We start from the raw sequence: 16,350 nt of genomic DNA, 5'->3' as shown, positions 1-16,350 counted from the left end.
TAACCTGGAGAGCAGAGAAAGGTCGCTCCAGGGATAGGCACCTCCAACACCCGTGAAATCTGCAAATTCATTGCTGCCTTCGTCTTTGGGGCGAAACCTTCCGGTCAGAGTAGGGCCAGCGCCAGGGCTTTGCCGCCATAGGCTGACTTGTCCACCCCCCCCACCCCCCCAGAAACAGCTTTTCCTTTGCTTCTTTACCACAGGGCTCCGGGTTTTTGGACTTTGCTTCTCTCTAGCAGGCCATCAGGAGCTGCGCTCAAGTCTTAGCAACTTTCACCATCTTCACCCGAGAATCCAAAGACAATATGAACAAAGAGGAGCAGGGGGAGAGAGAGCCGGCCTTTAGGAGGGCTGCGGGGACAGTGCTTGTGTTGGAGACGCCGCGCTTGGCGGACCGGGGCGCTGGTGGGTGGCAGGGCGCGGACAGCGCCACCGGCGGGCCCTGCCCCTGGCTGCTCCGGGCAGTGCGTTTCTTTGTCCCTTCCTGAGGCTGGGCTCGAAGGCCGCTGGCTGCGAGCAAAAGCCCTGGCCCAGGACCAGGGCTCAGGCTTCCAAGTGCACCGGCAGCTGCGAGCAAGCACTGAGCAGCGAGGCGCGTCCATGCCCAGCCCGAGGCTGTCGCCCTGCTCTCGAGCTGTGCTGAGAGCTTCGGGCCATGAGGCGACCTTGGAACTCATGGCTTTCGCGTCTCCTAGGCAAAGTAGAGCTCAGGGAGGCAAAGACTGTCCTGAGTATCTTGGCTCGGAGGCGAGAGAGAACTCAGTGGAACCTTCTCCCCGAAGATGCGCACTCAGATCTGGGGCGTGAGTCGAACTCAAGGACGGAGGCTGGTTTTTTTTTTTTTTTAAATTAATTCTTTTTTTTTCAAGGCCGGGGTACTCTTTACTTCTAGCCGCGGGAGGGAGGAGGCAGGACCTAAAGGACCCAAAGATGCGAGCCAGAGAGTCTCTAACAAATCCAAGAGTGTGTGCCCACCAGTGTGTGTGTGTGTGTGTGTGTGTGTGTGTGTGTGTGTGTGTGTGAGAGAGAGAGAGAGAGAGAGAGAGAGAGAGAGAGAGAGAGAGAGAGAGAGAGAGAGAGAGGAGAGGAGAATCTGACTCACACTCAACTTTCTTACCTGCAGTATAGTTTGCACGCCTGTGAGCCTGGCTGAAGAATGAAAGAGAAACTGCCCAGTCCAACCGAGCTCCCTACACCAACCCTTACCTCTAAGTCTATTTTATAATGCGACGCAAGGTTACAGAGTCCATGAAAAAAAAAAAAAACCAACTGCTTTCCCGGTTCCCTCTTGACCCTGCTTCTCTAGCGAGCTAGATTTCAGGTGACCCGAACGTCTCCAGGCTGCTGCCTCCCGCCACTGGTACCGCGTCCCCCGCGTTCCTGTCTCTATAGCCGGGTTTCCCAGGTCGTCCGCACCGAGAAGTCCCGCGCTCTGCCCGCCCGCTTGTGCCCAGCCTGCGGAAGAGCGGCTCGGGAGTCAGGGCGGGCGCTAGGACCGGGCGGAGCGGGGCGGCCGCCGCGCTACCTTAAACCCGGCCCAATGCCGCCGCCTGCGCCACTCTGCGCGCCGGCGGGGGCTGCGCAGGAGGAGCGCTCCGCGGCCACGGCGCTGCGCGGCCCGCGCGGCGACACCTGTTCGCGGCAGCCCGGGCAGCACGCGAGCTCCGGGACGCGGTCCTCGCCAGCCGCTTGCCGCTCGCCTCATTGCAAGCCGCCGGACCTCCGCAGAGCCTCTGCAGCGTTCTGGATTCTAGCTTTGGACGCCGAAAGTTTTTTCTTCTTCTTCTTCTTCTTTTTGTTATATTATCCTTATTTTTTGGAGGAGGGACTGGGAGGATAGATTTGTCGCCGCCGCCAACGTGAGATTTTTTTCCCCCCTTGAAGGAGTCATGCTGATGTCTGCAGAGTCGGCTAGAGAGTAAAAACAGCGCATGCCTTTCTGGAGTCAGGATCCGTAAATTCTGACGTAGCCCGAGCATCTTAAAAATCCCTGTAATATCGCCCAAGCACTCACGTTGCTATGGTCATTCTGATCTATAGGCAAATGGAGAAACTACGGATTTTTTTCCCTTATTACGGTCGGATGGGATGAAGACCTTTCTGCCTGCTGAGAGCCAAGGCTCCATATGTAGCGATGCATAGCTGTGTTGATCAATGTCAGTGTGTGAGTATAAAGTGGTGGCTTCTTAGACTATCAGTGGTTTGACCTTGAACCTGTGCCAGAGAAACAGCAGATTACTTTTATTTATGCATTGGATGGATTGAAGAAAAGAACCCTTCTTTTTCCCTCTCTCTCTGCAACTGCAGCCAGGGAGGGGAGTTGGATATACCTCGCCTTGTGTCTCCTGGTTGAAACCATCATTATTGTTTATTCTTGTGCTTAAAAGCCGAGTCCTCTGATGGCTCCCTTAGGTGAAGTTGGGAGCTATTTCGGTGTGCAGGACGCGGTACCGTTCGGGAACGTACCGGTGTTGCCGGTGGACAGTCCGGTGTTGCTAAGTGACCACCTGGGTCAGTCTGAAGCAGGGGGGCTGCCCCGGGGACCCGCAGTCACGGACTTGGATCATTTAAAGGGGATTCTCAGGCGGAGGCAGCTGTACTGCAGGACGGGATTTCACTTAGAAATCTTCCCCAACGGTACGATCCAGGGAACCAGGAAGGACCACAGCCGATTCGGTAGGTATGCTTTTAACCCCTCAGTGTCCGCGTGGTGACACGTTCAGATTGTTAACTGCCAGGAAGGCGGTGGCTAGGCGGGGATGCTACAAGAGATATAGTCTCATATTCACACCCACCCCCCCTCTGAGTATCTTGCCAGCCCGGGGAGGGAAAAAGCCTCCGGAATTGCAGATCTGCGGTTGGCACTGGTGCAAGTCTACACTGAAGGCCTTTCTTTCTTTCTTTCTTTCTTTCTTTCTTTCTTTCTTTCTTTCTTTCTTTCTTTTTTAAGGGGGGGGGAAATGAGTTATGAATATAATTCAAATCCGAAGTTTTTTCCCCCCAACAGATAGCAAGAAGATCAGGTTTAAGAAGTTTCATTTTAATGGACCCATTTCCACGAGTTTTCGCTTTAGCCACTAAGAACTTTAAAATGCACTTAGTTTCCTGTAGGTAGCTGGTATCTTGCTCAGATTAAGTTTCTCACCTTCCCTTTTCCTCTAATAAGAATTCTCCTTGGATTGGACATTAAGCGTGTTGTTTATTCCTGGTGCTGGTCTGAAAGCCTCACAAGCGAAGGTTGCTGGCTGTTCTGTGGGGGGAAGCACTGAGGTCGTCTTTTAGGGCAGAGGCTGCCGGGGGAAAATGACCTGGGAAGGGGCCGACATCCCACTAGGGGAGAGCTAACTCTTCCACCCGTTTGACTCTCAACCTCCGCTTTTGAATTTCCACAGTGTGCAGCCTTGTGTGTGTGTTTCCCGAGTGGCTTTCTGGTGTTGAGTGTTTGCGTGCGCTTGCAAAAGCTGCAGGCTCATTTTAAAGGGCATTCCAAAGATTTCTTGTTCCGAGCAGGGTACCTGTGACTCAGCATCGGAGGCTGCAGACTCAGGTGGGGACTCTTCCCACTTTCATGCCTGCACACACGTGCCTGGCGGGCACCTTCAGCGGTGCAGTGCTAAGTCAGCGAACCAGGGTCCTCCCTGCCTGGGGTTGGGGCGGGGGGCGGGGTGTGTGGAATCTAGGTTTCTCCCTTACTTTAAAAAATAAAAAAAACCCGACAGTTTGGGCAACCAGACTGTTGGAAGGAGTTAACTCCAGAGCGAACCCACCTGACAACACTTAGACTAGATCGTAAAACCAAGTCCTGTGGTGATTTTTCTTCCTCATGTTTTAATGCCAGATGTTGGACGCAGTCTAAGCTACATGTTTAGTTTTGTGGACTGTGGATGTTGCCCGGAGGTGAGGAAGCTTCAGGCCTGCGTAGGTCAGATTCTCGAGGCCCTAGGCTCACTGCTGAGGCTGGGCTCAATCAATTTCCCAAACTGACTCGTGTCCCCTCGCTGCTTAAAAATAGAAAGTTCAGCTCATCGCTGCCGTTATTCCTTTGAAACCTAACAATCTTCCCACCACCCCAGAAGTAAACGTCGCGGGGAGCGGAGGGGGGGGCGCGACTAAACTTTACTGGAGTGCTTGTCTTGCTGGGCACCTTAAGGGTTGCTACTGAGTCCAGCTTTGGGAGCAAGACAGGCAGCGGGAAGCCGGTGGTGCCCGGGATTGAGTGACTCGGGGCGCGGGGCAGCTAGCTGGACGCCTAGGGCAGCGGGAGCCGGGTCCTCCCGCGCTCAGGGCCGGCAGGTGCGGGCTCAGCCCCGGGCCCCGCAGCGCTCTCGCTCCGCGCGGTCCTAAGAGCGCTCGTGTTCTAACTCCCTTTCCACTGTGCTCCAGTGCGCCCCTCAGTGCAGTGAGGACCGCTGGGGTCCAGGGAAAGGAGGACAGGGGCGGACACCCTTCTGGCCGCGTGTAGGGTGTCTGACTTTTCTTATTTGCCCACGTTCAGTCCCTTTGCTTTCTCTTTGTGTGTGAGTACGGGTTTGGCGGCGCTGACAGCCGCCGCCCGAGGAAGCCGGGTGGTGGTGTGCCGTGTGGGAACCACCGGAGGCGTGCGCCGCACCCGGAGACTTGGTGGAGGGGACTGAGGACAGACTGGAGGTCGGGATTGAGCTTCGGGGCCTCACTCAGGGTCCTCTCACCCCCCCCCCGCCCCTTCTTTCTGAAGCGCGCAGCGGGGTTGGGAGGGTCGTAGAGCTCCTCTGGTCTGGGAGGTGGGTCGGGGACCCCTCCACTCCCGGCCTGGCAAGGCCACAGCCGCAGAGGAAGAGGTGGGGGTGGGGTGACAAAGGGCCGCGCAGGCGGTGCGGGGGGTGGCATGCTATTGTTAACCACTAGCCCAGGAAAGGGATCTGGAGCTAGTCTTGGGGTAGCAAAAGGCCAGCCGCACTCTGAGCGCACTGCTGCAGGGGCGCTGCGGCCGGCCGAGGCCACCTTCATTGTGTGAATTTTCCCGTCCCAACCCTGGGTGCCTCACAACTGTGCCCAGGTCACGGGATAGCCCTTACACTCCGGGCCCCTCCACGTACCTTTCCCCCAACGGCTTTCTTTCTTTCTTTCTTTTTGAAAATGCAGCCACCTTTAAGATAGGACGTTTGCCACGGGCACTTGGGACATCAGATACTGAGCATCAGAGCTAGGATACGAGGGCGGGGAGCGCGCGCGTTCAGGGGTCAGCGGACAAGCATTGCAGGTTACCGCCGCAGAACCGTGACTATCAAACAAAAAGCTCCATCTCTTCACCCCGCCTAGATCCTAGAGGTTGGAGGTGTCGCCAAGGAAGTGACATCTCTACTCTTTGGTTCCGCACAGTGTGTGTGTGTGTGTGTGTGTGTGTGTGTGTGTGTGTGTGTGTGTGTGTGTAGGGGGGTGTTGGTAGGAGGGGAGCGGAAGCCCCGGCCCATGCTGGGGACCCCGGGTGCAAATATAGCAGGTCGTTCGGGTGTCTGCCGCGGGGGGAAGGGCGCGCTTGGCTCTCGGCGGTGCCACTCACCCTCGTTTGGATGGAGCTGAGTGGGCGGTTGTGCGCAGTGGGGGTGGGGAAGGAGGGTTATTTAAGTCTTTCATCCGGTTGCAGTGAGAAGCGGGCCCCCGGGGTGACAGCAGTGGCGCGGTCTCCCGCTGCTGCTGCTGCGGCAGGTCCCAATATTAGCAACCTCTGCAGCGCTGTGCTTGTGCCTGGAGCCTCCGTGCCTTGCCTCCCTAGCCCCGCCCGCAGGGAGTTGCATCGGCGCTAGGACCCGGCGGCGCGGCCCCGGGCGGGGCGGAGGGGCTGCCGGGCGCACCTGGCGTCCCAGCCGCAGAGGCTTTACCTTCCACCCCCCAACCCCGCAGCCAAGGCCTCCGCGCCTCCATGGCTCCTCCCAGGGGACTTCGTCTTTTCCCTGGGTTTCCGAGTAGCTGTAGGTGGGGTGGGTTTACACCTCGATTAAAATAGATGATGCGTTTCCTACCTGAAAAGGAATGGCAGAAGGAAACGTGCTGGGCAAACGCTTTGCTGCCGCCCCCAGCCGCCGCAGGTGACTGCAGCAGCGGGCAAGCTCAGCTTGGCCAGGCGGTGGCGGTCCAAGGGACGCGGGGGTGAGGGAATCTCAGGGCTGCAGGGCCTGCAGCCCGGGCAGGGAGTTGAAGGTGGGACCTTCAGGGGTCCTTTGTTTTCCCTTGGGGGTGAAGGGAGATGGGAGAAGGGGAGCTGGGGGTCCCGTCTCTGAAAGATGGGCTGTGAGTATATGTTCTTCACTTGGGAGAGCTTTCTGGTCTTGCCAGCTTTAAGACAGCGAGCAAAAATTAAGTAGGCAATGCAGAGTAACAAAAAAGTGAGTGTTGGGCTTGTGGAAGCAGAAGCAGACCTACCTCCTGGCATGGGCATGGTGACTCAAGAGGTCACTAGAACCGTAAATGGACACTCCTCCTGGTGAGCCTTTTGAGGCCCTGTTAAAGGAATTGGATGTTAGGAGGTACTGGGTAGGAGAAAGCTAACTCTGTGATTAAAAGGAACAATGCAACAACAAAGTTAAAAGCTTATTTGCAGGGTTTTGCAGAAAAAAAAACCCCAAAATCCAATTCTTTGCACCTTGGTTTTTCAGTACTGTAGAAGGGAAAGCCTTCCTAATTAAGAGATGCCGTTGTTTGGCTTGCTGCAGAAGACTTGGGTATCCACTGAGCTGCCCTTTCCTAAGGGAACCCAGTTTTGTTCAAGCCGGAGCAGGGATTCATAGGTTCTTGCTCCGAGATGACCAAATGGCTACTGTGCAGGATCAGGGAGCTGTGGAAGAGAAGGAAGGGGCTTACCCAATCTCTCCACCCACTTTTGAGACTGGGTCTGAAGTAGCACAGGCTGGCCCACACCTCCCAAGTACTGGGATTACAGGCCTGCATCATGATGTCCAGTTTAACCTTTCGCCTTTGACAACCTCATACTATGTTTCTCTGTAAAATCTGGGCTATTTCTTTCCTTGTTTCTCCCCATTTTTTTTTCTCCTCTCCCCGCTTCCTCCTCAGTTTCCTCTCCCTCATTTTTTCTTCTTCAACATCATCAGCAGGATCACTATGATACCCAGGCTGGTCTGGAGATCTTGGGCTCAAGCAGTCCTTCGGCCCAAGTTTCTGGAGTAGCGAGGACCAATGGCTGCCCCACTGTGCTGTTGTATAGTACTTTTTGAGAATTGCACATATTTATACAATGAGTCTTGACCATATCTGCCTCTTATTTCCCCCTGGACACTTCCAGCGGGTCCCCTGACATCATGGCTGCGCATCTTCCTCTTCTTCCTCCTTTTGAGTCCAGTTTGCCCCCCCCCACACATGGGTGTGGGGATAACCTATGGGCAGCCACACCCTCAAAGGAAAACGGTGCTTCCTCCTTTAGTAGCTGTCAACTGCCAGATGCTCCTGGGCTGGGGGCGGTGGGAGTTCAGGAGCCTCTTTCCCATCCCTGCAGGAATGCTGACTGGCTTGGTCCAGTGCAAGGGAACCACACTTTTTAGGAGTTCATGATTGCAATAGCCATGTCATGCCCAGAAGGCAGCATTTCACAGCTCTCCTTCCTATCTTCAGGCTCTCATAGTTTTTCTACTCTCTCTTCCCAGGTGTTCCCTGAGCCTTGGGGAGGGCAGTGCTGATGCAGATGTCCTGTTTAGGGCTGAGCCTGCGCAGTCACGCATTCTAGGCAATTTACTAATTATTAGTCTCTGCATTAGCAGCTTCCCATTGCAAAAAAGAAGCTTTGGCTAGAAACCAAAGTTGAAAGGAGCGTAGATCTTCTGAGTAGAAACATAGATATTTAAAAGGGAACTCGACAACATGGTTGTTTAGCAAAGTCGCAATAACAGATTCTACTCTGGGGCCATTCACAGGCTTTTGACTAGGTTTACAGTATCAGGTGTGAATTCCCTCCTGCGGCTCATGCCTCAAATCTAAGCAGAGAGTAATTGGTTACCGCTGTGACAGTTGTACCACTGTTGTCCCAGTGGGCACCTCTTACCTGGCACGTCTGTAATATAGCATGCAGAGTAATGCTGATATTTCTTCTCCAGTGGTTTGCATAACACCGTTTATCACTGTGAAAACTAGCCAGCAGAGTGGAAGGTTCCTGGTTAGTTTGAGGTTGAATTCTCTATGTCCTGCAGCCAAATTGTGTGACAATTATCACTTTGTTATGATGGGCAACAAAAGTGAAAAGTACTGTCTTTGTGTATTTTTGTTGTTCGATCTAAAAAGGGCACAGACAGAGGGTGCAACAGATCTGCCGACTGTCCCATTTCCTGTGGCTGGCTTTAGAGGTGAAGTACAGCATAAGCAGACTCTAGGAGGGTGGACTAACTCGGTGTTAGGGACACTATTGGGCAGAGCTAGACACTCCAATCACTGATGGCCAGTGAGACTTGGAAGAGGGAGGCCTAATCTGGCACAGTCCCCGGAGAACTCTGTGACCAGCGATCCTTAGCTTTATCAGCCTCACGAGAGGCACTGGGTGGCTCCTAACCGAATGGTTGTCTGTGATGGAAGAGAGTGGACAAATGTCACTAGTCTACTTGCAACCCACTGTGACCTTTCTGAGCCCATGTTACCTAGGTTGTGTGTGCTAGGAGAAGATAGGGCAACACGGCAGTTTTAGGCCAGTCTATTGTCTGTCTTTTCCTCTTTCCTTCTCATTAGTTCCCTCTTTCTCCTTCCGGTGATCTGTCTATAGGACGTCTGCTCCTGGGTTGTCATCGACCTACTGTTGTCCATGTTGGTTACTCAGGTTTGCACGGGTAAACAGATTAGTGTACGGAGGGAGCGCTCTGTCATCAAGGAAGACAGTTGGAGGCACTTGTTTTGCGCCAGCTGAGGGCTCCGTTGATCTGGGGGGGGTTGTAGAGGTTCACTGTGGACAGGGTGGTACCAAGAAGGATAGAGATTCTGGTCTGAATGGGGTGGGGTCTGGCTCCTGTGCTGCCAGGTCTCCGTGACCTTTCCACACTGGCGTTTTCTGGGTGTGGGAGAAGAGCGGTGACTCACACATGTGGGTGTTCTGCCTGCCCTTGGGTCATGGGGCTGACCTCATAAAAATCCGGACTATTTTTTGAGGTCACTACTCTTAACGAGCTTCAGGGATATGGATGATGGTTTGAGGTGATGGAATGTTTCTACCTGGGGTCACTGGGTCCTGCTTCTTGCTGGAAGAACTCCCCAGACTCATTTCAGGTATTTTATTTTTTTTCCATGATACTCTTCTGACTTGCTTTTCTGTAACGGAACAAACCACTGGTCTTCAGATACACCTGTTCCCTACACAGCTGCCCCCCACTGTGTGAGCCACGCTGTCACCATGCTTTCTGTTTATTTGTTCTTCCTATAACATAACCCCCACCCCGTTAGCTTTACTTTTTTACTGTGTCTGAAAATGTTAAATGGAATTTAAAAGTTTTAAACACTTTTTATTACACTGCTTGATACTGGTTCTATTTTATTATTAGTTATTGTTAACCCCTTGGGGGGTCTAATTTGCAAATTAAATTTTGTTATGAGTTCATGAGGAAACAGTATGAATAGGGTTTGGGGTGCTGTGGCTTCAGGCGTGCAAGGAATGTCTCTACAGATAATGAAGGACTACCAATGCGTGGGGGTCAGGGCCTACACTACATATTTTACATATGTATTTTATATTTTATATTTACTAAGTGGCATGGTGGTTGGTTAATGTAGTCCCCCAATCATAGGTCATTGACTGAAAACGCGAATGCATGTGCATTTTAGCCATTTTATTAATAGCCAGGAAAAAAAAACCAAGGTAAATATCTTAATACTTTCATTCCCATATTATGTAAGAATACTCTCAGAAGCCAAGTGTATAAAAATGGCAAGAAATTACAGCTACAAAACCCAAAACGTCAGAGTCAACTGTGAAGTGTGCATACTATCCAAGGAGACAGGCCTTACAGTCTGACTGACTTGGACAGTTGACATTTCAATTGCTCTATCATTGTACACTGGGGCTGAAGACATTGCAGTGCCCAGAATTGTCCTAAAGCCTGGAGAAGAGAGGCTCTCTCATGCTTAAGCATTCTGGTTCTTACGCCGTCCTTACTGTGGTCATGACGGTTACTCTTGCTCTTCTTCAGACCTGACAGTCAGGTCATTTTGGGAAATTATATTCTCTGTTGGATCTGGTAGAGCTCTGGGTGGGTTATTAGCTCTCAGGGCTGCTTCACAGACCATCACATAGCTCCTCAGAGGGCGCAAATGGCTTTTAGTTTTATGATTAACCCTTTCCTCGTCGACCTGGTGAATTAAATTGCACAGACCTTAAAATGGGTGAAATGTTTTCTCTATCTCATTTTGTAATGAAAGTGGACAGGAAGTATGTCCTTATGCTAATTTTGTGATTTGACCTTCGTTAGGGTGTTCATTTTTTTTGGTACCAAGAAGGGAGTCTTGTATAAGTGGCCCCTAATAGCAGCAATACAATGTTCGGATTTTCATTATTTTGAGCTATAAGGGTTAGAAATGGTACCATGCCATAAAATGACTGCATCAGAAAGGAAGTGTATCTCCTGTAGGGCGAAGGAGATACTGCTTCTTCAGTCTTTTCACTGGCTTTGTGAAGGAAGGAGGGAAGGAAGGAAGGAGAGAAGGAGGGAAGGAAGGCAGGCAGGCAGGCCAGTCACACCCTGGCTTGTGTCAGGTGGATGGATCCACAGACGGTACAGGTTAGTAGTTGAAATGTGTCTCCTGTTCTGTTAGAGTGAGTTCCTGCATGTGAGCGGATGCTCTCTGTAAGCACAGCGTGAGGATCTTTGTAACATTTCCTGCTTCTGCAAGAAGGAGTGATACTGTGTGTACAAGAGTGAGTTATCACCTTGCAGCTGAGTTTCCTTCTGACTTAATCCTTTGCTTTACTCGATTTATGGAGTCAGACTCTTCATCTGAGGGCAGTCCAGTCTAGTCCACGAGAGTTGGAAAATTAATTGTTTAAAAATCCATATAAGTGCTTTTTCATTAGTCACAGGAGACTTTTTACGCACATATAATATATCTGTATAATATATATCTGTGTATATCACTTACACTGTTACCATAAGCTTTTTTTTCTCCTTCTATTACACTCTTAGATGTATGTACACTTTCTCAGTAATTGAAGATATTTTCAAAATAAGAGCTCATTATTTGGCATGCACTGATACAAGATCTACACAAAGTGTAGAACTTTAATTTATAACCAAAGTGGGAACACGGCCAAGCATAGAGATGATTAGCAGCATCTGTGTATCCTGTGGGATGATCATCTTAAAGCAACAGTAGACTCGGGGAGGCTGAAGTTGCACTTGTGTGGCCATAAAATTCTGGACCGATGCCCAGCTTAGGTGTTGTTATTTTTAGTGAGGCAAAAGAAGGAAGTGAAAGAGATCACTATATTGATTTGCTTTGGGAATAGACTATCTGTGGTTATTTTAATCAGGAGCGGTTTTCTTTTTTCTTTCTTTCTTTCTTTTCTTTTTTCGAGCCAGCATTTCCCCCTTAATATTATGCTATCTTGATTGTTTAACTATTTTTTTTTGAGGTTTAGACAAGAACAGAAAAGAAACAATACTCTGATATTTGATATTTGATACAGAGATATTTGAGGTGTGTGCTTGGTACTTTAGTTTTTCAAATGGAGCTCAATAATGTTATACAATTGAGAACTAGACCATTCTTTGCATAAGCTGGTGAAGGCTTTCATTAGCACCCCACACCGTTATTTTTAGACACATAAGATTATTCTCTAAATAGAATTTAAAAAATGATTTGTGCATATATACATATATATCATACACATTTGTATATACAATATATACATTATGTATGTGTTTATTTCTCCTAGTCCCAGAGTAAGTACAAGTTCAAGATATCCATATATAAGTACCTAGATTTACATATATAAGGTAGAAATATGGCATTTCCCCCTTCAAGTATACTCTTAGCTCATTAGAGTATGTACATTAGTTTCATCAGACTTATCATCATGTAGAATGTTGATGTAGCCATCAATTCTAATGATTTTATGCTGCGTTAGCTATTATGTAAGCCGTGTTCCACTCTGATAACTTAGTGTTTCACTATGATATGGTAGAATTTAGTCGGAGCATCAGGTTTTCAGGGCAGAAGTCTTGTGTGAAGTGCTCCAGGTCAGAAGCTGGGCCCCTGGGGATGCTGTGGCGCTGGGGACATGCTCTGAGCTCTAACTCTCCCCTGTCTGCTGTTTCTCTTACAGGCATTCTGGAATTTATCAGTATAGCAGTGGGCCTGGTCAGCATTCGCGGCGTGGACAGTGGACTCTACCTCGGCATGAACGAGAAGGGAGAGCTGTACGGATCAGTAAGTGACAGCGGACACTTAGTCCCCACGGCCCCCCTTTGACTGGAGCTGCAGTCTCACTAGGTTGAATAAGAGTTAGAAAGAAGAGAAACTGAGTCTGGCAGGCATGCGGGAGTTTCTGCTTTCTGAAGCGTGCTGTTTCATTACAATTCTGCATCTTCACTAGAAACAGATTTGCCAAGAAAATGCTTTATTTATAGGCCAAGCCATCTTCATTATCAAGTAAATAAAAATTCACGAGTGTGAAAAAAATCCATCTTCCTGTATTGAATGGGAGTTATTTTGAAATGAATTGAAACGATCCCCAAGCTTTGCCAAGCATTGTAATTAAAACTAGAAATAGGCCGTGCAGTGAGAGTCTAAACCCTCTCTCTGAACAACGCAAGATTTTCATTATGTGGGAGAGACGGAGGTGGAAATTATTGTCAGTCAGTCTCGTATGTGAATAAGGGTCCAGCAGCTTTGTAGTTATTGGCAAAGATCATAAATTTCTTTTCCCTAGTCTCACTTTCCTTCCTCACCAGCTTGGAAGGTCCTTGAGGCCATGGGGAGTTTGTTGTGAGCTGCCAGTTGTTGGGAACTGTGCCTGATCCTGGGGTGTAGCTGTGAGTGACACCAGGTCCCTGGTTCTGCTCTGCGAGGTGGTTGGCTTTCTCCAGTCTTCCCAGCATGGGGGCACATCACAGTACATGGAACACAGTAGGCGTTTGGTATTTTTTCTAAACATATGAATATGGTGAATGGATTATTAATTCCTGTTTGGAACTAAGAGAGTTCAACAGTGAAGTTCTGAGCAAAACAAACTTTAAGGTTTCCATTGTAATTACGGGTGGTCAGGTGACCGTTTAATCCACTCTCCTTGAACAATGAGAACCTGGGTTGGTACTTAGCAAGAGCGGAAATCTAGAGGAGGCTCAGACTAGGAAACACTCGGAAGTCCTTAGTCAACATTATCGAAAGACAACATCTTCCTAGAATATATTTTTTTTATTATCCATATCCTACTTCTGTTTTTAGATTAAAAATTTTTTTGTGTAAATGTTTTGTCTGCATGTATGTGTACACACCATGTGCGTGCAGTAACTTCAGAGGTCAGAAGAGGGCGTCAGAGCCCCCGGAACTGGAGTTACAGATGGTTGTGAACCTGTGGGTGATGGAAACAGGACCAGTAAGTTCCCTTAACCACTGAGCCATCTCTCTAGCCCCCATATCCTGTTTTAAAAATATGTATATACACATGTAGTGCAAAGTTTTACCCCAAATCATAAATTACAAAATTATATCCTGTATAATTTGAATGTATCACACACTTGAAAGTCCTTCAAATTAATTTTCAGTATTCAAAAGAATATTTCATTATTATATTTTTGTACATGTGTTAAATTTTGCTTGTATTTTTCCTTCATTACCATTCCTTGCCTCTCTCCTTCCTTTTCTTCCCTCACGCAGTAATCCTGTTTTCATGTCACGTACAGAAGTATGTACAATAAGTACTGTTAAGTCTACATTCTGTATGTAAGAGAAAGCATGTGATATATGTCTTTTTTCTTCTGCATTATCTCCTTTCTGTGTCTTTTTCCCTTTAGTCCGTGTGTCTTCTAGCTTCATGATATATGACACACACACACACACACACACACACACACACACACACACACAGAGAGAGAGAGAACATATCAAAACAATGTGAACTTTGTCTAAGTTTGGCTTCTTTGGTTCAACATGATTTTCAGGCTCATCTCTTTCCCTACTAATGACACCATCAGTTCTTCTTCATATCTAAATAGACGTCCACTGTGAACATGTGCCATATTTTCCTTGTCCACGTATATGCCAATGAAACTGGTTCCATATCTTGGCTGCTGATAATTCACATTATTTTTCATGTCATAGGATATGATTTTTCTACTTTGGAATAACTTTTCACTATAGGTTAATGGGTTTAGATATTTGAATACTTTTTAGGAGTGCTTCTTGAGAAAGAGAATAAATTATTTAAAAATATTTGTTAGGTATAGAATTTAATTTAGACTTGAAATCCAGGTCTTGGCATATATAAAATTACATATTTTCTAAATGAGTTTGCTGATACTTTTAAGTGCAAAGATAGATGCATAAGATGTAGGTGTAAAAAGGTTTAAAATAAACATTTACAGAACTATGTTCTCCATTTGATATGCTCTTTTTCCCCCCATTTTTGACATGAAGGTGGATTTAATTAGGTCAATCTCAATTAAATACAATATAATGAATTCTTTTTGTATATTGAACAGAAACTCTGCCCTTAATGAGTTGAAGGAACTTTAGGTTTATTTATTTCTTTATTGTTGTTTATTTGTTTGGAGACAGAGTCTCATTCCGTAGTCTTGGGTAGCTTTGAACTCACAACAGCCCTCTGCAGTGTCTTCCTCAGCACTGAGATTGTAGCATGAAGCACCACACCTGGTGGGGACTGTGTTGTCCCGAAACTGTTCTGAGTACAAACTCCTGCCTAAAAAGGTGTTTTTTTTTCCCAATGAGTATTCATCTCAAGATATGAATTTTAAATTATTTTAGGTTATATATAGAAAATATAGTTCATATATATTGTAACATAAAATATGCATCAAAATAGGTGTTTCTGCAGAATGCAGTGATTGAATTAACCACTCCTAGGCTGTACCATTTATTTCTTGCTCCAAGGATTGCCTTGCATGCCCCTCAGGAATGCTCTCCCCAGCTGCCCAAGCCTGTCAGACGGTATGGCCAGTGTGAGTCGCACCTTGAGGAGGTTTATTGGGTGACAGGGAGAGCGCATCTAACTCCATGTTCAGCAGTGTCATCTGCAAGATTTTGTACTGGCTTGAGCTTTTCTCCCTTCTGGATGCTTTCAGTGGCTTCTGGGGCACCCTCCCCCCCTTATATAGTGGTTATCCCCTTACCTGCACACATCCCAGTGCTGGCACAGGGTGGGAAGTAGATTAAAGGTTGATCCCGAGAATGCTAAGGGACAGTACTGCAGGAAGTCAGGCCCGAACTGTGTAGCTCTGTCAATCCCAGCTGCCTCCTCTAGGGCTTCCTGAACACATACAGTATGCACTTAGAAGCAGATTTCTTGGATGTGGTAGCACATGCCTATAATCCCAACAGTCACAAGGGTGAGGCAGGAGGATTGCTATAAGTTGGAGGCCAGTCTGGGCTACATAGACAAGTCATGATACTTGAACTTTGAACTCTCAGTTGTTCTTCTAGATCCCTTTGGCCTACCATCATGGATTCTAACCCTCTGAAGCTGTAAGCCCAATTAAATGCTTTCTTTTCATAAAAACAAACAGACAAACAAACAAACAAACAAACAAACCCCAAGAATATAGAACCAAAATCCAAACCCCAGGCACTAGCACAGGCCTTTAATTCCAGCACTCTTTGAGTTATGAGGTTGCCTGGTCTACAATTCCAGGTTAGCCAGGGCTTCACCATGGGACTCTGTCTCAAAACTACAACAAGATCCTCAGCCAGAAACTAAACAAACAAAATAGTGCATTTCTACCCACCTTCCCTGTGGCCACAGTCAGCTGACTGCCCCAGTTATGAATTCCAGTGGGAGAGAGCAAGAGATACATAGTGTCTGTGTCCTGGGTCAAAAGTGTTCAGGGTGGAGAGCCCTCTTAGGACAGAGCGCTATCAGAGACACCATTGTGTGCTGTGACCTCTCTGTGGAAACATGTTTTTAGACGTGACCTTGCCCCAGCACCTCTCAGCAGCATCAACCCCTTCTCCACAGTGGTGTCAGAATCACTTTTCACACCTACATCGGCGGCTCCCTGAGCTCTCTCTCTCCAGCACCTGCCCAGAAGCAAGCACATGCCGCCCTTTTCCTTGTGACATCCGGCGCGTCTCGCTAAGCACGTTGCCTGGGTCTGCATCTCAGGTGCCATCTTTCGCATCCGTTTCCGCATGTCGTTTGAATCTATTTGCTGTTCC

At 48.3% G+C, this 16,350-nt stretch overlaps 1 protein-coding gene across 7 annotated transcripts in view; it reads left to right on the top strand.

The window, feature by feature from the left end:
• Positions 1-351: 351 nt before the first annotated feature.
• FGF9 (fibroblast growth factor 9) overlaps positions 352-16,350 on the top strand; it is a 39,835-nt gene continuing 23,836 nt past the window's right edge. The window contains exons 1-2 of one of the 7 annotated variants that reach the window (XM_084767586.1): positions 352-803; positions 12,284-12,387. In XM_084767586.1, coding sequence (XP_084623712.1) covers positions 656-803; positions 12,284-12,387 — 252 coding nt within the window. In that variant the 5' untranslated portion in view covers positions 352-655. Of the gene's footprint in view, positions 804-1,135; positions 2,677-4,380; positions 4,761-5,865; positions 6,066-9,213; positions 9,235-10,806; positions 10,877-12,283; positions 12,388-16,350 lie in introns of those variants that run through there. The other 6 variants (XM_084767585.1, XM_084767589.1, XM_084767590.1 and 3 more) reach the window with 6 other exon arrangements.

This window comes from Acomys minous (assembly GCF_964271855.1).
Source record: "Acomys minous genome assembly, chromosome: 18".
Classification (NCBI taxonomy): domain Eukaryota; kingdom Metazoa; phylum Chordata; class Mammalia; order Rodentia; family Muridae; genus Acomys; species Acomys minous.
The sequence above is the reverse complement of the archived record's forward strand: the minus strand, read 5'-3'. Positions and strand labels throughout refer to the sequence as shown.